Below are 21,609 nucleotides of genomic sequence, written 5' to 3'. Positions count from 1 at the left end.
AATGCTGAATCTTTAATCTTTAATAAACCGTCTGTTATTGCATCATGCATGAATATTCACACCATTGAGAAAGGCGCACTAGTTAAACCCTAAAATAGACAGGTTGTTTTGCCATGGACCCCTACAGAAAAAAAAACAATCATTAGCTGTGCAAATTGATGCCAAATTACAAAAAAAAAAAAAAAGAAATCTGCAGGAAGAGCTCTCACCACATCGTCCCTCTGATTTTTGTTGTTTTTAGGCTTGTTTTTTTATTGCCACCATAGAAAGCCAATGTTATCCATCAGACCAGGACTATTAAGACAAACAAACACAGCTAACGCAGCCACTGAAACATGATACCAGCAGCAGCGACGTCCCCTTGAGCATTGAAGATATTCAAAACAAAACTTCACTCTCTATTAAGTCAATCCACCAGGCACCTCATGCATGAAACAAACCAAAACTAGACTATTCTAGAACGCCTGAAGTTATTTGAGATAGCATATCCGCCAGAGTGATAGTAAACTGTAACGATGTGCGGAGATAAGAGGAACACGCCAGGTGAGATGTGGTTCTAAGGTGTGACTTGACCCGCTGTCCCCGTTCAGACTGTCTTCAATCAAACTTCACTTACCGGCTGAATAATTCAGAGCGTCTGACCACAGGTATTTGTAGCGGTCACAGAGCATACCTCGAAAACACCAGCTGGGGCAAAACATCATGTAATGACTGTGATCAGACAAAGCAGGAGAAGACTGTTGAATTAAGGTTCAGTGATCACGATAATGATGATGAAAGCCATCATGACAAAGCGTGTCACTGTAGGCACATCTTACCACCTTACTAGGCTTTCCATGAGGAAATGATGCTTTGGAGTGCATTGGTTAATACCGGTTTTTAAATGCACGATGCATGATAAAAACACCTCAGATTAAGATGATTGAGTCCAAGTTCAAAAAGGGGGAATCTATGATTTACAACAATGACAAAAAGCAAAGCATTAAATTTAGAGCCGAAATTTGGTCCCTTTCAGGATAGGGTACAGTTAACTCAGTGTGCTGTCAAAGGCTGGTTCTTCTGAGAGAGAGTAGACAATCACTACTATTACCAGCCTGGTAATCTTACTTGGCTTCACACCACAAGCATTCACAGTCTAATCACCCTTACAAATGCAGTACAAAATGATCGCAAAAGACAGAGATGAACAATAACAACGTGTTTTCTGCTATTGTCTACAAGAGTTTTTCATTAGACAAGAATGCATGTCAATTAGCTTTTTAAGTAAGGAGAGTTCACCTGATTCCCCAGATACGATATAAAAACAAGTTCACTAGCAACAGATGAAGAAGAGTTCATTTGGGACCATTAATAATACCACACAAAAAGAGTCCAATTACTCCATAATGGGCCATCTTTAAGAGTAATGGCTTACATAACAAAACAATGATACATGGATGATTCCCAAGTTGGTCTGATGCCCTGTGAAATGGTAACTCTATCCAATACTAGGCTGCGTAGTAGGACTTGGAAAGACTGACTAGCTCATAATTCACACACACACATACACTAAGTAAACAGTCTTTATGCAAACCAAACTGGAGTAAATTTTCTTATTTCCTAAAATTTCTAGGATATGAATAGAATTGGTCACTCTTGAAGATCATGACTGATTGTTTTTGACAAGGCACGACTCAACTGATCTAGTGACAGCTTTCTATAAAATCAACACCAGATGTGGCCCTTACAAAGCAAAATCAGTTCATTCTCAAATGATGGAATGCAAAACCCACACAAATAAGATCTAGTCAGCTTCTACTCACCTCTTTATCACGCTCAATTTCCAGCCCAGCATCCTTTAAATTACCCTCGAACTCCTCTCGGATCATGATTTTCTCCCCATCGGCAGGGTCCGGGGGTCCGACGTCCACCACCACCTCCACAGGTTCATCCTTCCCTCCCTCTGGGTCTTTTTCCTCTACTCCTAAAGGATAACTACCATTGGAGATGATGGACAGTCTGTGTTGACTAGGAGACCCCCTGACGGAGGAGCGTTTTCGGTAGTGGTACACCAGAACATAGTCCACTTTCCTTCGGCCGTCAGCAAAGTACAGCCGTTTGTGAGGGTCCTGGTCCATGTCCATCAGGTTATTGGCCACCTGAACAGGTGAGAGGAGAATACAATGTACCCAGGCTCAGTGTTCATCAGCAGTGTGTGTGCATATCAAATTCAACTCAGGAGAAAGGGGGGAGGGAGTATGGTGAGGATAGATGTAGGTCAGACTATTGCTTCTTAATTTGGCTGCTCTCGATACACTTCAATTTAGATTGAAAGTGTAAAGGCAATAGCCACTTTTCATGGATGCCATTATTTCTGGGTTATCCTTCATTCAAGTCACTGGCTGTATATCTAATGCTAACCTGTTTGAGTATTGCAGCTAGAATTCTAGTAGTACTAATCTTGAGAAATCAAACGCATACTCACGTGTATCTTGTTGTCACTTGTCTGCAGCATGTTGTCACACTTAAAGAAAAACACAAAAACAATAAGAAACAGCAACAGTTCCTCGGCGTTCCTGGAATATAAGATGTCACCCTACAGAGACGCCACCATCCATCTTTCCCTCCGTTTATCCATCGAACTCGCAAAGCATGAAATCCATCCGTCTGTCTGATTTTGGCACCGTTGACTGGGAAGCGCAAAGCTTTGCTTCACGCACAACAGAACGCATCTCCACAGAAACTTCTGATTTGTCCTTGTCTAATTATCCCTGGAGGAATACCTGCGCGTCTCCAAGCGCCGGAGCGCATCATTACGCGCCAGAGGGGATTTCGCGCGTGCGTAAAGATGGAGTCGCCAACAGGTTCAAGACCCAAAAAAAGAAAAAATACATTCTGCGAACATCCGTTTACTGCATCGTGAATCTCTGTTAAAAAGCGCTTGGTTTGAGCTTAATATTTAGGATTCGGGGGGCAATGTGCTTACTTCTAAATGAAGAAAAATGGTAGAGTAGCCTAAATTAATAAAATATTTTTATTAGCTGTTGATTGATTAACACAGAAAAGAAATTATAACAGAATTTATAATTAAAAAAAAAAAAAGTTACGTTATTGCGAGGAGTACAAAGGAGGCAGATGATCAAACGAACAGAGTCTTTAATAAAGCCATAAAGGAAAACAACCACTATGAACGACGTAAGACAGGACAAAGAAACTGTAGGCTTATAAAGACAAGCAAACCAAAGGAGCAAAGGAGATGATGAATTAACACAGTTGAACAGACTGAAGGTGATTAACTAATAATATGAACGGGAACTAAACCAAATATGGACAAACAGGAACTCAAACACGTGACAGTTATTTATAGGCGAATAATAATTCACGAGTTCACACTTACATACAATTATATTACACCCGGATAAGTGTGGTAAGAACTCAGGAGTGGAGAAGGGATGTTGATTAACCGTCAATGGATAGAGGTGTGTCAGCTGTATTTATACCCATGCGTTGATTAACTTGATTGTGTTCCTCTTGTGTTAATTAGATTAAGTATCTGACGTGCTCCTCCAGAACTTTGTTAATAAAACATCATATAATGTGTACTTTTGAGATTTTTTTAACATCAGGAAACACTTATTTGAAAATAATCACTTCAGGAAATAGTATAGATGCCTTGTTGTTTTCAATCACATTTGGCAGTTGGAAAGTGTCATGTTCAAAACTTTTCCTGCTTTTAGTGAACAGACAGTAGTGTAGACATTTCACAATTTTGTTGTTGTGGCGGCATTTGTTATTTGTAGAACTTCTGTGCCATTATAGCCAACTATACTATAACACATAAAAACTGAATTTATTTGCCACATAGACATGTTGAGCAGGCTACTCACACGATGCCAAGACTCTTCAATGAAGGCAAATGGATCATCAAATGTGCAGCTGATGGAGTTCATGACTTCAGTCTCAGATACTTCCTTTAAATCACTGCAGATAGAGGAGGACTCACTCAAGGCAGTGCTGACTCCATTCAGAACACAGTTATTCACCTCTGTTGATGGAAACAGTAAAGTTTTAATAGCAATTAATATCCATACATTTAACATTTATATTAATCTTTCTCCAAGAATGTGACTACACGGGGTTAAGGCCCTTCCTACAGCGCTTTGATCACACATAACAAAAAAATGCAATCTATTTGCATAAACAATATTCAACACCCCTAATATGAACAATTTGCTATATTTCTATTCAAAACAAAATATTTATAGTAATATCTAAATATAAGTCATAAATATTTATAATTGAATTTAAAATAAATGTCACCTACACAGGCACTCTGAGTCGTATAAATCATTAAATATTATTATTCATCATCATACATGCACGGTTTACTGTTGTCAACAGCATGTTGTAATCTGGACATAGCACAACGGTTCGGTTAAATGCCTCTGGTACAGTTTATAACTAAAGACAGGAGTTTTTAAAGCGCTGTCAACGCTTGTATAGCCAATTATCTGTCAACAGGTTTTGTCATGACTTACCTACATACGAACAGGATTTATTCACAGCCATGTTGCCGGCGAGCTGAAGTGCAACCAGGTATGGGACGCTTGGAGACTGTGAAGGTGCAAAATCCTCTCCAGGCTTTGGCCAGGCTTAATTTAATACCATGACTGCTGGAGAGAGAGAGGGCTTATGATTGTGCCAAACTTTAACTAATTTCCAGGACCTTCTGTCACGGGTGAACAAAGCCCACTTGTCATCCAGGTCCACCAGAAATGGACCCATTAAATACTGAGAGACCTATTAAAAACTGAAGCAGATTCTGTGGAAATGTCAAAGACGTTATTAATGTCTTGGAGTGTTTATTTTGGCTGACAGCATCATTAGGATGATGCACCTGCCCCATTCACTGCAATTATGTCACACACTAAACTATCAGGCCCAGCTGCCTTTATCCCAGCAAACGGTAAATGTTCTCAGAACTTTTCCTAAGGTTCTGGCAAGGTTCTCTCAAAGTTATTAAAAAACATAGCACTTTGGTTCATTAAAAAAGTTCTACCTATGTTTTGCTAAAATTCTCATTATGTTAAAAAAAATTTCGATTAAGAGAACATTCCATTTTATAATTTTGCAAAGATTGTTACTTTTGAATATTCTCTAAATATTCTAAAACAAGTACTAACATCTAAAAAATGTTAGACTGACACCCAACTAAAATGTTTCAGAAAAAAAAAAATTTCCATGAACAATGTATTGATAATGTTTTTGTGCTATAGTTTTCAGAACATTATTAAAGATCAGATAACTTTGAACAAACGTTCTACCAACATTACTGGAAGAATGTTTGTTCATAACTTGCCAAAACATTAGCCAAAGCACTGAGAATGTTCATGTTAGCAGGAACGTTATCAGGTCTTTAAAAACGTTATTAAAATGTTAGCACAAAAACATTATTTATACATCATTCATGGAACGGTTTTCTAAAACATTGTGGTTTTTTTAAACATTACATTCAAAAATAACATTTTACCTTAATAGGAACTGTTTTGTTAGCTGATATGTGATGCCCTTTCATACAGAACATCAAACATACATCTGAACACATGATTACCATGATTTTCATGTTGCCAAGTTACGTTCTATATCTAGGTCTATAGGAACTCTGCACATTCAGATCAGTGAGGAGACGTGGAATTTCCTCCATTCAGAAACGGCGTTTATGCCCCTCACCAGCTCACCCACACAACTGCTCTCGATTTGCTTGATTTCCTCTAGGAAAAAAAGAATGGGGAGTATGTCACGTTTAACTCTTCAAAAGCCTGCCCGTTAAATCAGCCTTGATGCTCTCATTCATTTCACACCTTCTACTTTTAGACGTATATATGCTTTACATTACTCACATTGTTCTGGAGGGTACAGTTGGGATAGATTTGGCCCACTGGAAAGGTAGGGATTTGCACTGTAAAGGCATGAATGTAATATGTACAGTATGTATTATCTTAATCCATGCTCTATAGTGGGAGGTTAAGGCAAGGTTTTGATGGAAGTCAACTGTGCAACAGGCAAACCAAGACCTGTGTACAATGAATTAATAACAGAATCCTCTTAAGAGGTTTGGGGATGTGGATTTGATGCAACATTAGCACTCTCTTGTGGTTAAAAAAAAACAAAACGGTTGGTTGTGCTTTGATAAAGTCATCAGAATTTTAGCAGTGTGTGCCCTCATGTGGTCAACAATCAACATTGCAAACTAACTATCGCTCATATGCCTAAAAATGACCAATAGTATGTTCCTACCCTTCTCAAAAATTGTACATTCTGAGAACCACAAGAGGGCGCCATTAACACAGCATCATTACCTCCAATGTCCCGAACTCAAAAGAGCACTTTTTTTTTTTTTCCAAAACTGTCTTTGTGCCACTATGAATACAGAGTTGTTTTGAAGAGAGGTCCTTTCACAAAAGACCTTTCCTTTTCCATTCTCGTTGAGAATAAATCTGTTGAATTTCAAATCCAGCTGAGCTGAGGAAATGTCAAGGAACTTCCTGAACATTATAAATAGCACCACAGAAAAGTGATATTTTCGAAGAATGTTGGTAACCAAACCGTTTCCGTTCCCAATGACTTCTGTTCCATTTTGTGTCTTTACATTGATAGTCAATGGGAAAGAAAACTGATTAGTTACCAACATTCTTTAAAACTTCTTTTGCGTTCCACAGAAAGAGAAGTCATGAGAATGACATGAGGATGAGTCAATGGTAACAGCTTTTTTTATATACTTTTGGTAGTAGCGCGAAAGGTCATGGCACTAGACACCAGAGTATGACTAAAAAATATGCAATAGGTTTTCTCAGCAAAAGAGGATGTTTGGTTATACCATGACGCAGATAAAATTAAATGTAATTCTTTTTTGCTCGATGTTTGAAAATGTGGAAATACTGAATGTGCACACATTCCATGAAACCTACATGCATGAAATAGCAGTTTAAAAACTAATCTGATTTTTGTGTTTACAAAACCAGACGTTGTTCACCCAGTAACCTCTCTCAAAATTAAATTACCTGTGAAATGTAACTCTGAGGTCAAACAGGTCTTGTTGTCTGAATTAATTGTCTGGAATTTCATACCTAAATGATTAACCTCCATTTGTGAGCAGAGGCCATTGAATTTAATGAGCATCTGGGATGCTGAAGTAAGAAACATTGCAACTCAGGTCTGCGTCATCTGCCTTGTTGACAGGCTTTGTGAAGTAAATAGAATTTCACTTCATTCCATAATAAATATATGATATTCCGTTGAGTCCCTGGCAGTATGATTGACAGTCATTGTTTTGTGGTTGCTAAGGGTGACGTGCATCACAGACGGAGATGGACGGGTGTCACAACACTGGGGGATGAAGAAATGTGCTGCTCTGACCATGACAATGGGCTCCATTCATCTGCAACGAAATTGTCATCCTGACTGTACTCGCCTCTCCGCAGAGCCAGCACCACCAGCTTTAGGAAAAATCAATCAAAGCAAAGAACTTCTATAATTAGACAGAGGACAGACTCTGTAAACAGAGCAGAAAATGTTCAGTGTGGAAGCAACCATGAGTAATCATTGCATAAGGTAGCAGTGCATGTTAATTATCTGCATTATCTGTGTTTTCCTCAAATGCCACATGTGGGGTGCAATGCTTTAATAAGTATGACTTAAACTGTGAGTTTTGAGGATTTAGTACCTAGACATTATTGGAGAGGAAACCACAACTGATTAAAGGTTTGGGCCATCACTAGCTGATGTGTCATGTGATGTTGACATCCTGTTAACATCCGTTAGATCATATCTTAAAGAGGAAAGCATTATCTGCTGTGCTCTCATCTGACATTTAAGGTGAAATTTTGACAAATTTATCATTTATAGTCTCCCAGACAGCAACATAGTTCTGGCCCAGATCCAGCCCACATCTGGCCCGTGTGAAATCCACTCCTTGCTGTCTGGGCTGTTAATTGTTGTAAAGTGGTTTCAATAAGAAAGCTGTATTGGTTATTTTTGAGTAAAAATGGCATCAGAGATTTTTTTCTCAATACATCAGTGAGGAGAAATTATTTGCATAGACCCTACATCTCTTTGATAAGGATATTAAAACAGGACTCATTGCTAGCATTGCTGGAACAAAAATATATGTTTTAAGAACATTTTGTGTTTTGAAAATTTATTCCGAAATGCTCACTGAATGTTCAAAATGTGCAGTTTTAAAATGTTTTAATTATTATTTTTTTTTTCATGTGAACGTTAAGGGAACATTCCATTTCAGCATTTTGCAAACAATATGAAGACCTTACTTTTGAATGTTCTTTAAACATTCTGAAATACTGTGAGTACCAAGATTTAAAAAATGTTAGACAAACGTTAAACTAAAATGTAAAAAAAAAAAAAAAACACTGCATGAATGACGTACAGATAATGTTTTTGTGCCAACGTTTTGAGAACATTTTTAAAGACAGCTAACTTTGAATGAATGCTCTATTAACCTTACTGGAATAACTTTAGTGAACATTGCCAGAATGTGAGGGAAATTGAAGAACTGGTTTTGCAGTTTTTTGCACTGATTAAGGTGACAACCACTGACAGCACTGAAAATGCAGTGAGAAATGTCACACAGACGTGCAAAGTGCCATGTTAGTACTCTGATCACAAGACAAGATGACAACTATCTTGTGCTGCAGTCTGTGAAGGAGCCACACCGTCTAAAAACAAGCACACACTGTAAAAAAATTCCGTAAAATTTACGGTAAAAAAATGGCAGCTGTGGTTGCCGGAATTCTACCGTAAAATATACAGTAGCATCGTTTTAGGTTTTACGGTCTTAACTTAAATTTACAGTTAAATACCATAATTTCATTAACTGATATAATGTTAATATACCAACCTATTGAAGCACTGAAATATGTTTTATACCTTTGAAATACACTGATAACCACCAAATGCAGGTGGTGATGAGAGTCACATGATGAACCAAAGCCTATCACAAGCAGCTTTTAAATTATAACATATATAGAAGGTGCACAGTGTCATTCACACAAACACTAAACACCATCATGGTGAGACTCATTAAACTGAAATATGCAATAAACATTAATTTAACAACATTAGATGTAACATACAACCCTAATAAACATAACGGATTAAAAAAAAAAATAAGAAGAAACCTAGTTATTTCAAAGAAAAAACATCAAATTCAAACAAAATTTGAAATGCAATGCAGGGAATTCTGGGAACGTCAATTTAGGTTTTTCCCTGTTAATTTTATATTCTTTTTCACTTCCAAAAGTGGTATTTCACCGTAAAATTGTCTGAAATGTATATTACAGTTTTTCACTGTTAAAATCATGGTCATTTTTTACAGTGCAGAAAACAAGACAGAGAGGTCATGAGAGGACCATTTTAACATGTTCTTCTCCAAATGCCATTATCTTTCTTTTTTGAGTAGGCTAAATACAAATGCATTACTTGATGATCACTTGACAACATAAGGTGGTCATCAATAATAAAGAAAGACAGAAAGACAGAAAGCTTCTCCCTTTCTCACATGAGAGGTGGGAGTTTACCGTTATAAACAGTCACTTCCCCTGAGGGCAGCAGCATTGAGCCACGGGCGAGCAACACAAGGACAGACAGACCTTTGGGAATTTAAACATCTGAGAACAAGACTTCTGTTTCTGTATATTTGATTTAGAAATTGGATTTACATGATGGCTAAGTCAGGTCTGTCCAGTGGAGAGCAATGCATCAAATACCTCATATTCGTCTTTAATTTCATATTTTGGGTAAGTTTAACACAGTTCACTCCTAAATGTTTATTTATTGTGGAAAAAAGTGTACATGTGTGACATGTCTAATATAGACTTGCTATTCTGCCTAAGCAGTAGTCTTTTAATCTGATTTTTAGACAGACTTTTTTGATTATTTAACATAAAATTTGTTACAAATATACGATGTTAAAGGCTGATATCTGATGTGCTGAATTGATTTGTCACTGGCTCTCGTGTTGTTTCGAAAAGCGCTGTCTCCTACTATGGTGAAGGAACAACTTATTAATATTGATTACGTAACGTATTGTACGGCGTCTGGATTGGTGAGAAGTGAACAGTACGTTGGTATATGATCGCATTTGTGTTGATCTGTTGGCGAATTCATTTCTTTATAACACTCCCCTAGCTAACTTATTCGTTAAAAAACTAAAATTCACTGGCTTGTTATTCGAAATAAAAATGCGAATCGACTCATGACTATTAATTAGATTACGTGAGCGTCGTCTCCAGGAAGGTTACCAAGGAACGTCAGCATGCCCTGATTAATATTCATGAGCTAAGACTTCGCCATAGTGTGATTCAAAATATGGCGTTATGGGCAGCGGGTAAGCAAAACATGTTCAGTAACTAAAGACAAAACAAATAACTTCCTATTAACTCTATTGTTTGTTCTTGTAAATATTTCTTCGAGAGATTTTGGCCTATTAGTGGAGCGGTTCACGAGAAGACAAGTTTCAGGCTAAAACTTGATAACGTAACTTAAGCTGTTCCATGTCTAGGATGGTAATTTGTTTTTATTGAGAAGAACAAGTCAAAGTTTTGCATACCTGTTGCTAGGCAACCACATCCCTAATCCATCCCATGAATGAGGTTAAATTTAGCCCCAGGGATGAAATGTAAACATATGTAAACTCTAGATCTCACAAAGAAAGAAATAAGGATTTAAGGACAGAAACCAATTACCTAACGTTATATGTAGTACACAATGGGGGGGAATAGAAATGTATATAAATAATCGATATTAGCACTAAAAGGTTTGGCTGAACATTTTGAATATAGAGAAAGCAAATCCTTCCCCTGCTTCGGCTAGAGACTTTAAACAAAGTGTTGACTTTGATTCACATAATCTGATACCCCATGGTTTCATCTCAGAAATTGGATCTTCTGGACTGCTGAGATTTGTCGACACCTACAAAAGCCCCATAAAGCCTGATATAAAAAATAATAGTAATTTTTTAATGGAACTTTATTGAACCTTTAGACAAAATATAAAAAAATATGTGTTTGTCTTTTTTGTTTGTTTTGTTTTGTTTGTTTTTTTTTGTTGTTTTTTTTTACCACATTTAATACATGAGGTGTTTATGACCCATAGTATGATACAGGAGAATATGGAGCCTGATATTTATATTGGCAAAAATATGAAATTCTGATAGCTTGTAATGTAAATCAACAAGATCTCTATAACAACAATATAGCACACTACTAAAATGCATGTAAATATCAGTTGTCCCTTTATATCTCCCAATAATATGTTTTAGTCAGATGATATATAAATATATTTGATCAATTTAATGCATGATGATTGAGAGATGTGCAAAAATGTTCCTCAGAAGCCTGAATTTTAACAGGATTTTTCTATAAAAAAAAACAAACAAACAAAAAAAGATGGATAATCAAGTATACCAAAGTTGCTTCAATCCAATAAGTGTTCATCTTGAAATTTTACTAACAATAAGTTCTATAAATTCTAACATTTACTTCATAAGGATCATTAATCAAGATTTCACAGCAAAAAAAGACCTGTACCACAACCTTAAAAATGGGCGTTTTTTGAATAAATGAACAATTAGAGGGCATGTAGAAGATTGTGTACAGGCTGCAACAGGTTTTTAGCACAATTTTGATAAAAGCTGATCATTTGCAGGCCTTATAAAATAATGCAAGACGTATGACACAGCAGGCTTCATAGGGTAATGTTCGGTCTTCTCCCTGACCTCTGTCTCTAACCCGTCTGTTCACTTTAAGAGTGAAAAGGTGTTAAGCAAAGGGACAATAGCTGTGTTCTGACTTCCCAGTGTTCCTGAGAGACAGCTCGAGTTACATGAAAATTTAAACCTGATCAGCTTGTGTTGATGCAGTTTTGGCAACTAAAGTGCCATGTGGATCTTTAATACTTTTTATACTCCATTTATATATGACTAAACTGTGTTAGCTCTTTTTTCCGCCTGACAAAGTGGCAGGTAACCTTTTTTCTGCAATCTTTCCTGTGAAAATATAAAGTGGTTTTACCCCTCCTCCTTTTTCTTCTGACAAAGGCCAGGTAGGAGGGTGCGGCCTTCTGGAATTTTTTTTTTTTTTTTGTCACTCCCTCTGTTTTTTAAGGTTGAAAACAAGCACGTTTCAGGTGCTCAGTATCGGGTGTTTTCTCTTGAAACTGCGCTTACTTTTTAGCCATGGCAGCAGGTGAACTTCAGTGTATCAAATACTTGCTCTTTGTCTTCAACTTCATCTTCTGGGTAGGTGTTTTTACATCATTACATGAGCACATGTAAATTCAACTGTATGTTTGTAGAGTAAAAAGGAAACATAGTCACACTGAAATGTAAATGTGATGTAATGAGGGTATAAACGTTTTTAGTTGCTTGTTTGCTTGTCATACTTTGTGTTTGTTTGCTTACTTGGATTGTCTATATTTGATGTGTGTATGACAAACTTTGCTCTTTGAGAGACACAAGCGCCTTAACAAATCCATCACCGCTTGAATTAAGTGTGAAATGAGTTTCTTGTTCCCATGCCTTTTAAACAGAAGCTGTGGTCAGTCTGTGCGTTTCTAAAACATACTATCCAGTTCTGCCTAGTATCTATTTTAGAACATGTAGGGGTTAGTTGCTCGTGACCGTTAAACGCATTTTATGTGAGCCTGTTGAACTTCTACTTTTACTGTTGACTGAAAATATGTTTGGAAAATGGTTTAGATTGAATGCAAGACATTTTAACAAACAAACATATAATGTTAAATAAATGAATACTCACATGTAGTTGCAGCCCGTTAAATTTTAAAACACCACAAATAAGGTTTGGTCTGTAACATTTATTTTGTCTTAAAGTGCTTTGAAATGACAATTTGAAAGTGTCTTGGTATTTAGGCCTGGCCTTAAGTTAGCTTTGTGGTGAGTGAACAAACTAGCAAACACTGAATCCACCCATCAGTAATTCCTATTGTGTGTGGATGGAAAAAGTCGAGATCAGCTTGGGAATCTTTGAGGGACAAGCCTCCACACCCCTGGCAGTGAGTCATCGTGAATCATATTTGTGACTGCGTTTTCCAAAACAGAAGGGAGCTGGAGGATTGTAATGCAATTTGTTAAGTGCCAGAGATGCTTGTGTGTATGTGTGGGTTTTTGGCGTGATCTGGTTTAGCTTGTATGGTTTGTTTCTTAGTATTCATTGAGTCATTGGTCAAAGCACCTCTGGAAATTGACTGATCCACCCTTTGTGCAACTTCGTAGAAGGTTGAATGATAATGAAAAGTTACACCAGCTTTTTTACATGCACAACAACGAAATATGAACTGTCTGTAGACTATCAAAATGATCTGTTTTGACTATAATCAAGTCTAAAGGTGTTTTTTTTTTGTTTTGTTTTTTTGTGTGTGGGCTGTTGATTAACTTTCGCCTGTGAGAACATGTAGGAACAAGAACGATTACAATCTAGTACGTTACTCATTCATGGAAGCCACATTACAGTGTCCTGGGAATTGCTGGAGTTGGTCAAGACAAATTAGAGTTTGTTCAGCATAGTTATGCACAACTCTTTCTCAATGTTTGCACTGGGGAAGTAAGGTCTTGCTGTTGGAAGGCAGGCTAGCAAGATTATCAGGTTGGTCAGCTTTTTGTTGAAGTGCCTTTGTACCATAAGGCTTGTAGGACTTCATTCTCTGAGGAAAAAGAGTGAAATACTTGGGCCTGACTTCCTGTACACTCTGCCTTCGAAAATAATTCCACGCTTGGCCTGCAGCTATGTTTCCTCTATTTGGTTGTTCAGTTTGCCAATGTCACTGTAGCTCAAACTAAACAAATCCCTACATTGATTAAATCTTGTTTGTTTCCTCAGCTCGCAGGTACAGGAGTTCTAGCTGTCGGTCTCTGGCTGCGTTTTGATGAAAGAACTAAAGGACTCTTCATTGGAGAAGATTCCCCGTCAGTGTTCCTCACAGGTGAGTTTGGACTGGATTTTTAGGTTACCCTTAAAGTGATTCAAAAAACGTCCAAGTGATTCAAATATCTTAATAAACAATCGCATAGCTCCTTTTATCACCTATGTGATCAGGTCTTTGTAAGTTGATGTTTGGGTATGAGGTATAATGGTGGTCATGGAAACCAGCCACACCTATTTCCAGACACCGGACCATCTGTCATGTAAACGTTGCGTCATGAACACTTTGATTCAACATGAAGCAAATGAAAGATGAATCAGGAGTTGTTCTGGGTTCTGTACAGATGATCAAAAAAAAAAAAAAACACACCTCACCTCACCTGTCAAAAGAATTAAGTCTCTTATTCTCAACATTTATTTAATCAAAAAATACAGTAAAAGCAATAATATAAAAGAACTGTTTTCTATTTGAATATATATATATATATATATATATATATTAAAATGTAATTTATTCCTGTGACACAAAGCTGAATGATCAGCATCATTACTCCAGTCTTCAGTTTCACAAAATCATTCTAATATGCTAATTTGCTGTATGATATATTTTTTGATTATATAAACGCAGCCTTGTTAAGCTTGAGCAACGACTACTACTTTTAAATCATTAAAAAAAAAAAATATTGACGGACAACACCCTGACTTGGTCACTGAACATTGACTGAACAGTCCTGTTCTTAAAGCGACACAAATAGCTTGACTACTACAAAAACGTGTAATATTCAGAGCACTCTATCTATTCTTCTAGGCTGTGTTTGTTTTATGAAAGGCACAAAGACTGAATTCCTTGTTTCTGGCTTGTGGAGGAAGACCGCAAAATGAACTTTAAACCGAAAACCAACCCCCTGATATAACATCCGTCAGTTTTTGAAGGGTGGAAACTGCCTAAATATAGTGACGGGGTTGTTGGGTTTCTCTCTGCGTGTTTGTTTTTTAAGAGGCAGGTTTTTTTGAGTTATAATGGCAGTGCTGTTTTGGAGGAGGCTGTCTTTGGCCCACACGATGCCAGCTCTCTGCCCCTTCCCATCATCCCTCACAGAGCTGCCTTTCTCCTCCTCTCCAACAGAACCCGCATTGTTTGCTCCCTTCCCACCTCCTTTTGTTTTGCCCGCTGTATTTTCCTTTCTCGAGAACTGTCAGAAGATTTCTCGCCTCCATCGATCCAGAAACATGATAAACTCGGTAGGCATGTGTCCAAGTGTCTGTCAGAGGATTTGAAAGTGCTTTGAGTGACAGCAGGGCGTCCTGCAATGCCAAACATCCTAGTGACAGACAGTCCAGAAAAGCAGCTACATTCTTGAAAATAAACATTCCAGAAGGGGGTTTAGAAGAAACGTTTTCGGTTCCCCAAAGAATGTATTAATGAACACACTTTTTTTTTTTTTGTGTGTGTGGAGAATATTTTGATAATCTGATAACACTCTTTCCACTAAAAACCTTTTGAGCAATTAAAAAGTCTTTAAAGGCTCTTCATGGAACCATAGATTCCAATTATGAAACGTTCTTTTTAAGAGTGTGGCTGGGTGGTTTCATTGTTTCTATGGATACGGCACAATCCTCTTGCGTGGAATTTTGTTTTGCATATCTTGCTTTGCATAGCTTATTCTGATAAACTAGCTGAAAGGAAAAATAATGTATCATTTATACATTGACGTTTTCGTCAGGTTTAATTTATTACAACCATACATTCTTCCCATTTACACTAAATGCCCTTGATTTCAAGTTTTTCTTTTTTCTTTCAGATGAAAAGTAGAGGAATAGTAAGACAAATGTAATGCTACAAGAAAGTAATAACTGTTCTCTCTTCCTCTATCCGTAGGGGTTTTCATCCTCATTGTGGCGGGTGCCGTCATGATGGTGGTTGGGTTCCTTGGCTGCTGTGGAGCAATCAGAGAATCCGCTTGCATGCTGGGACTGGTGAGTCCTCCCATATTCTTCTACAGCACAAAACCTTTGTTATTACTGATGTAGTTACACTGTTAAAAACAAAGGTTTTAGTTATTGCTGATGCACCTCTGACTTTTTCTCGCTCTCTCCAGTTCTTTATGTTCCTGCTCATCATTTTTGCTGCAGAGGTGGCCGCTGGTATCTGGGGATTGTCCAATCAGGAAAAGGTGGGTGACGTTCATTCTCCTGAGAGACAAGTCACATTTATTTATATAGTGCAGATCGTCTCAAAGCAGCTTCACAGAAATAAAAAGGAAGATGGCAGTGTTGTAGAATTTCAACAATAATAAATGTCTTTGATTTCAGTTGTAAAACACTTTAGAGAAGACGGTTGTCTTTTAGGTCAAGTCAGTTCAGTGTTGATTTGATGGCAGTGTCAATGTTGCAAAGTTCATCACTTGTGAAGCAAAAGTGATAAAGCAGCTCTAAAGAAGACAATAGTGTCACTGTACAGATCAGCTGAGTTCAACATTTTCAATTCTGTTCAATAATTGTCAAAGTCCCTCAGTAACGGAATGACTTTAAAGACGGCTCTACTGAAGACAATAGTGTCATTATTCAGTTCTCATCCATTAGCTTCAGTGCATTTCTGAAAGTTAATTCTCTTTTAAGGCCCCTCTCATGATCGTTTTCTCACAGTGTGACCTCTTCTTTCTTTCTGTCGTCCTCCTCAGATCGTGACCGATCTCCAGCAGTTCTATGAGCAGACGTTCAAAACCTACAAAGACACTAAACAGGAAGCACTGAGAGAATCTCTGCGAGCCATTCAGTACGGAGTAAGTGCTCGGTTTTATGGTTCGTTCAAACCATAACATCAAAAATATTGAATGAATGGAGGGAAATAAAGCTTAATGTTAATCCAGCTGAATATATCCTCTCTGTTTTTAGTTGGAGTGCTGTGGAACAACAGGACTATTTTTTGATGGAGCAGCTGAAACCTGTCCCAAAAAGGAGGGACTTGAAATCTTAGTCACAAAGGTAAAAACGCTATGAATAATTAATCTTGTTAAGCAAAATCTCTTCAGTTCAATGTGTTTTTCCATGGGCCAGTTGTTACCTCTTGTGTTTCTGCTCCAGAACTGCCCAGATGCTATTAAGGAGATCTTCACCTCTAGGCTCCACGTGATTGGAGGAGTTGGGATTGGCATCGGTGTGGTCATGGTGAGGAGATACTCATGCATATGATTCAGTGCATTTTCACCTACAAAGCTTTGACGCTCCAGAGCTTGTAGCCGAGTCTTTCTCCTTGGGTGACACCACAGTCCGATATTAACCGTGTCTCTTTCATGGGCAGATCTTCGGCATGATCTTCAGCATGCTGCTGTGCTGTGCCATCCGACGAACCCAGGACATCATATGAGCTGCCGTTGCCGCTGCAGCCTGTCTTCTGCTCTGTATTTATCTGTGTTTGTAAAGGTGTGTGTGTGTGTGTGAGCGTGTACATGTTTGGAAAATCGCTCTGATAAACTTCTAACAAAGCCCCGCATTGGTCAAGCACTCTCAACTGTTACAGGTCATGCATACGTTGAGTGGAAAATTAAATTGCCCTAGAGGCTGTTTTTAATTTCTTCGGTATTTCGACTAACGTTTATTTTCCTCTTTGAATGTACTTGTAAGCTTCTGGCATTCTTTTGTAACGTTTTACATGGCTTATTTTATGTACCCATATGGGTGTCTGGAGAGAGTAACACCTACTGTAGTAAATTACCAATAAAGTTGATTACTAATTGACTGAATGGTGGAGATAATTTTTTATTTTAAGAGAGCCAGATCTCTTACTTTACAAAGTAATAAACAAACATATATTATATGTTCTGCACTGCCCTCTGGTGTTTTTTCTGGTATACTAGCATGCCAAAATTATTGTTTTCCTTCCAAACTTTTTTTGGAACCTCTGCATTTAAGTTTATCACCTTATATAGAGTTTCAGAAAGCCAGTTGGAAGGTTTCAACATTTATTGGGTTGTAACAAGTTTTATATGATGGGATAAATAAATCAAAAATAAAGAATCAGCCGAGATAAATGCAACATTTTACAAATCCATTTTTGGCTAAAATTAATAAAATTGGCCACTTTATAATGCAACAACTGGCCATTGAAAGAAGTGAAATAATCGAATAAATAAGATATTTGTGTTGATTATATTTACAGACAGTTTAATTGGCACAAAAGTACATTTCATTTTTTGCTCTTTTGTTTTTTGCCCTTTTTTCCTTTCTTCTTGGTGGCTCCAGTCCAGCCAAATCCTCTGAACTCCAAGCAGTCCACTGCATTATGGGAGATGTAGTAGACGTTCTCCATGGCAGCTGGACTTAGAATATCCACATCTGCCTTTGTGGATTTGGCACTGACAGACCTCTTCTTGGAAGAACGCTTGCTTTTGCTCTTTGCTGCAGGCTTGGCACTTTGAGATCTTGACTTTTTGGTACCTGAAGGCTATAAAGATTTTGGGAATGTATGCAAGAAATCTTCAAAGATTTCAACCAGATGTTTCTCTTTCTGTCTTCTATGAAAATGAAAAGTGAATAGAAGTTAAAAATTTCTCACCATTTTTTAGTCCCTTCCGCTCACACAATAGTTAGACGCTTGAATACACTCTGAATAAACAAAACAAAAAACCTTTGTTTCAGAAAAACTGTGAACTGACCCTAGTCAATGCATGTGAAAATGCTTTCCTAGATTTTAAACTCATTTTGCAATCAGCTTTAACAGGAATTCTATCCAAAAGCTGCCGTTCCTCTCCAATGTGTTCCTCGTTTATGAGGTCTTTTGTTGTGTGCTGTTGTTTATCTAGGGTTGTCCTAGTGACGGGTCATGGGAGCTTTTACATGGGACTCATCCACCAACTGGCTTTTCAGGTTGGACTGGGATCTTTATTTGCTGTGACCCCCCACGTGAACCTGCAGTACATGTAAGAATAACCTGATGTCTGATCATATAGTAAGACTTTGGAGTGATATTCATAAACTGAGAAATAGGAACCTTCCTGAATATTCTAATAACTAGAAAGAAAGATGTTAAATAAAAATAATGTTAAATAAAATAACCAAAAAAAAAAAATATAATAATAATAATAATAAAAAAAATATATATATATTTATATAATTAAAAAATAAAAAGAAGTTTTTTTTAATTAATAGAGTTTTTGTTTTATTGAATAAATTTGTACACACAAACGTATAATTATTCAAATCTGTTGGAGGATATATAAGGATGTATATCTGGCAAGTATACTGAAATATAGTTGGGTATTTTTGTAAAATGATTATATTATAGAAGTAATTATATATGTAGTAATTACAAATAACTGTGATTGGTCCATTCTGACGATGCGCTGAGAAAAGTAACAGTTCCCACGTGAAAAAACAAACAAACACATACTTCTTCATATTAGATAAACAGAAACGAGTTTAGATCGGATAAATACTTATTCATACAAGAATCGAACCAGACGGCTCATGAGGAACAACAACAGCGAAAAACTATGACAATCGGGGAAGAGCTAAAAGGTAAAGTTTACTTATTTAGCTGGGCCTTGTCGCAGCGATTTCCTTGAAAAGGACGCTAGCTTACAATTGACTATGTCATACAAACTTGTTGAAAATTAGCACTCAGGCAGGTCATTTATGATGTGCCGAGTTTTTTATACAGCATATTCAGTCATCATCTCCATTGATTTACGCATTACGCATTTTTAGCTAAAGTTGAGAGTCTCCCTCTACGGGAGGAGCTCTGATGTACTTCACAAATTTCACCACAGGAGGGCGTTAATTTTGCGTTTCGCTGACTGCTTTTGTAATTTTTTTGTACTAACCAAAAGAGATGATTTAGCAAATGTAATCAACATCTAGTAAATCACAAGGTAATCAACAATTTAATCAATGATATTGTACAAAAAACAAACAAACAAACAAACAAACAAAAAAAGCTCGAGTTATGAGTATGACCCTTTTTTTTTTTTTTTACAGTATGACCGCAATAAATAGCAGTAATGTAATTCACACAATTCACCACAGGAGGGCGTTTGGTTAAGTTCTTTTGATTCGCATGTAAAAAAAAAAAAAAAAAAAAAAAATGATTATAATAAATAATGAAATTAATATTAAAGGTCAAAGGACATTTAGTGTACAGATCTATGAAAATATTTCTTCTTATAAAATAAATGTTTGCCAGATGGTTTGTTGCTGCATATAATAATCAATAATTTATTAAGGAATCTATGCAGAATACTATAATTCAAGATTTTCCTCTGCCTCGAGTTATAGCAATAGAAAAAAACCCACATCGATGTAATTCACTTTAACTCACCACAGGAGGGCTAACTTACTGGCTAACTATTTCTTAAAAAATAAATATTGCAGATCTAAGAATATATTTGTAAGGTTAATCAAATCAACATCTGCAAAATCAAAGGGTAATAAATCATTTATTCGATGTATTAAATCAATTCAAAATAATTATCTTTTGGCATGAATTACAGACCCATGAAAATAACAGCAATGTTATTCATGTGCTGCTTTCCTTTTTAATGAAAAGTCATATTAAATGACTTTTTAAAATATATATTTCTTCAAAAAAAAATATCTTGTTGCCAATAATAATTTAAGTAATTTTGAAGCTTCCAAAATAATTAAAGGTTTTCATGTGACTTTTTTTTTTATATAGGCCTACTGCTGTAACTCGAATAAATGCAATTCACTCAATTCACCACAGGAGGGCAGCCGGCTCAGGAGGAACAACAACAGCAAAATAAATAAATAAATAAATAAAGGTCATAATAACCTTGTCGCAGCGATTTCCTTGAAGCGGACACTTGACTATGTCATGCAAACGTGTTTAAAATGAGCACTCATGCAGTTAATTTATGATGTGCCGAGCTGTTTCCATTAAAATAGCATTTTTAGCTAAAGTTGAGAGTCTCCCTTTACGGGAGGGGCTCTGATGTAATTGACATATTTTACCACAGGAGGGCTTTTCACTTGCGTTTTAGCCATAGACTGTAAAAAAACAAAAAAAAAACAGACTCCAATTTTGAATATTACAGATCTAAGCATATATGTCTGCTCATCAAAAGAGGTGATTTTGAAAATGTATATGATATTAAATTAATTTAAAATAATTAAATTTAAAATAATTGCCTCGAATTACAGTCCTAGAAAAATCAGCGTAATGTAATTCGTGCACTGCTCAGTTAGTTACTATTAAATGTTTTTTGTTTAGAATATATTCTTAAAAAACAAAACAAAAAAAAAAACAGATGTTTTCCAGATATCATGTTGCCAATAATAAATTATTAATAATTCTGTAGCTTGCAAAATAATATAATTCAAGGTTTTTCAAAGACTTTTTTTTTAATGCTGTAAATCGAATCAATGCAAGTCACTCCATCACTCCATTTTTCTTAAATATATACATACATGGGTGTGTATTCATATATACATGATAAATACACACAATACACACACATATATTATGTACACAAAAACTTTTATTTTGGATGCGATTAATCGCGATTAATCGTTGCCCAGCACTAGTATTTTTAGCTAAAGTTGAAAGTCTCCCTATGAGGGCGGAGCTTTGATGTAATTCACAAATTTCACCACAGGAGGGCGTTAATTTGCGTTTCACTGCAATTTTGTAATTTACAGATCTAAGATTTGGCAAATATCA

The 21,609-nt window shown here is 36.6% G+C and overlaps 3 protein-coding genes across 8 annotated transcripts in view; 1 reads left to right on the top strand and 2 right to left on the bottom strand.

The window, feature by feature from the left end:
- Positions 1-3,440, bottom strand: part of ano2b (anoctamin 2b) — a 46,259-nt gene extending 42,819 nt beyond the window's left edge. The window contains exons 1-3 of one of the 5 annotated variants that reach the window (XM_058773891.1): positions 3,377-3,440; positions 2,465-2,503; positions 1,803-2,138 (exon numbers count right to left, since the gene is read on the bottom strand). In XM_058773891.1, the coding sequence (XP_058629874.1) occupies positions 1,803-2,138; positions 2,465-2,494 (366 nt within the window). In that variant the 5' untranslated portion in view covers positions 2,495-2,503; positions 3,377-3,440. Of the gene's footprint in view, positions 1-1,802; positions 2,139-2,464; positions 2,504-2,579; positions 3,261-3,376 lie in introns of those variants that run through there. The other 4 variants (XM_058773892.1, XM_058773894.1, XM_058773893.1 and 1 more) reach the window with 4 other exon arrangements.
- A 6,163-nt stretch (positions 3,441-9,603) lies between these two features.
- Positions 9,604-17,669, top strand: cd9b (CD9 molecule b). Of its 2 annotated transcripts, none has more exons than XM_058773411.1 (8): positions 9,604-9,791; positions 13,890-13,992; positions 15,811-15,908; positions 16,031-16,105; positions 16,613-16,714; positions 16,827-16,916; positions 17,016-17,099; positions 17,233-17,669. In XM_058773411.1, the coding sequence occupies exons 1-8, from the start codon at positions 9,714-9,716 to the stop codon at positions 17,296-17,298; spliced, it is 696 nt and encodes a 231-aa protein (XP_058629394.1). In that variant the 5' UTR covers positions 9,604-9,713; the 3' UTR covers positions 17,299-17,669. The 2 variants fall into 2 exon arrangements, with proteins under 2 accessions (XP_058629394.1, XP_058629395.1); XM_058773412.1 differs by lacking the exon at positions 9,604-9,791 and adding an exon at positions 12,133-12,292.
- A 173-nt stretch (positions 17,670-17,842) lies between these two features.
- Positions 17,843-18,713, bottom strand: LOC131539094 (small lysine-rich protein 1). The gene is made up of 2 exons (XM_058773421.1): positions 18,487-18,713; positions 17,843-18,375 (listed from the first exon to the last, which is right to left on the bottom strand). Exons 1-2 carry the CDS (start codon positions 18,487-18,489, stop codon positions 18,118-18,120), a joined length of 261 nt encoding a protein of 86 aa, XP_058629404.1. The 5' UTR covers positions 18,490-18,713; the 3' UTR covers positions 17,843-18,117.
- Between the last annotated feature and the right edge of the window lie 2,896 nt (positions 18,714-21,609).

Source organism: Onychostoma macrolepis, chromosome 04 (genome assembly GCF_012432095.1).
Source record: "Onychostoma macrolepis isolate SWU-2019 chromosome 04, ASM1243209v1, whole genome shotgun sequence".
Classification (NCBI taxonomy): domain Eukaryota; kingdom Metazoa; phylum Chordata; class Actinopteri; order Cypriniformes; family Cyprinidae; genus Onychostoma; species Onychostoma macrolepis.
Note: the sequence above shows the minus strand (reverse complement) of the source record. Positions and strands in the feature narration are given on the sequence as shown.

Bases quoted from the DNA above. Each gene is read 5' to 3' on its own strand.
- cd9b (XM_058773411.1), top strand. From the start codon at position 9,714: ATGATGGCTAAGTCAGGTCTGTCCAGTGGAGAGCAATGCATCAAATAC. The intron at 15,909-16,030 runs GTGAGTCCTCCC...CGCTCTCTCCAG, and splicing joins CCGCTTGCATGCTGGGACTG to TTCTTTATGTTCCTGCTCAT. The intron at 17,100-17,232 runs GTGAGGAGATAC...TTTCATGGGCAG, and splicing joins TTGGCATCGGTGTGGTCATG to ATCTTCGGCATGATCTTCAG.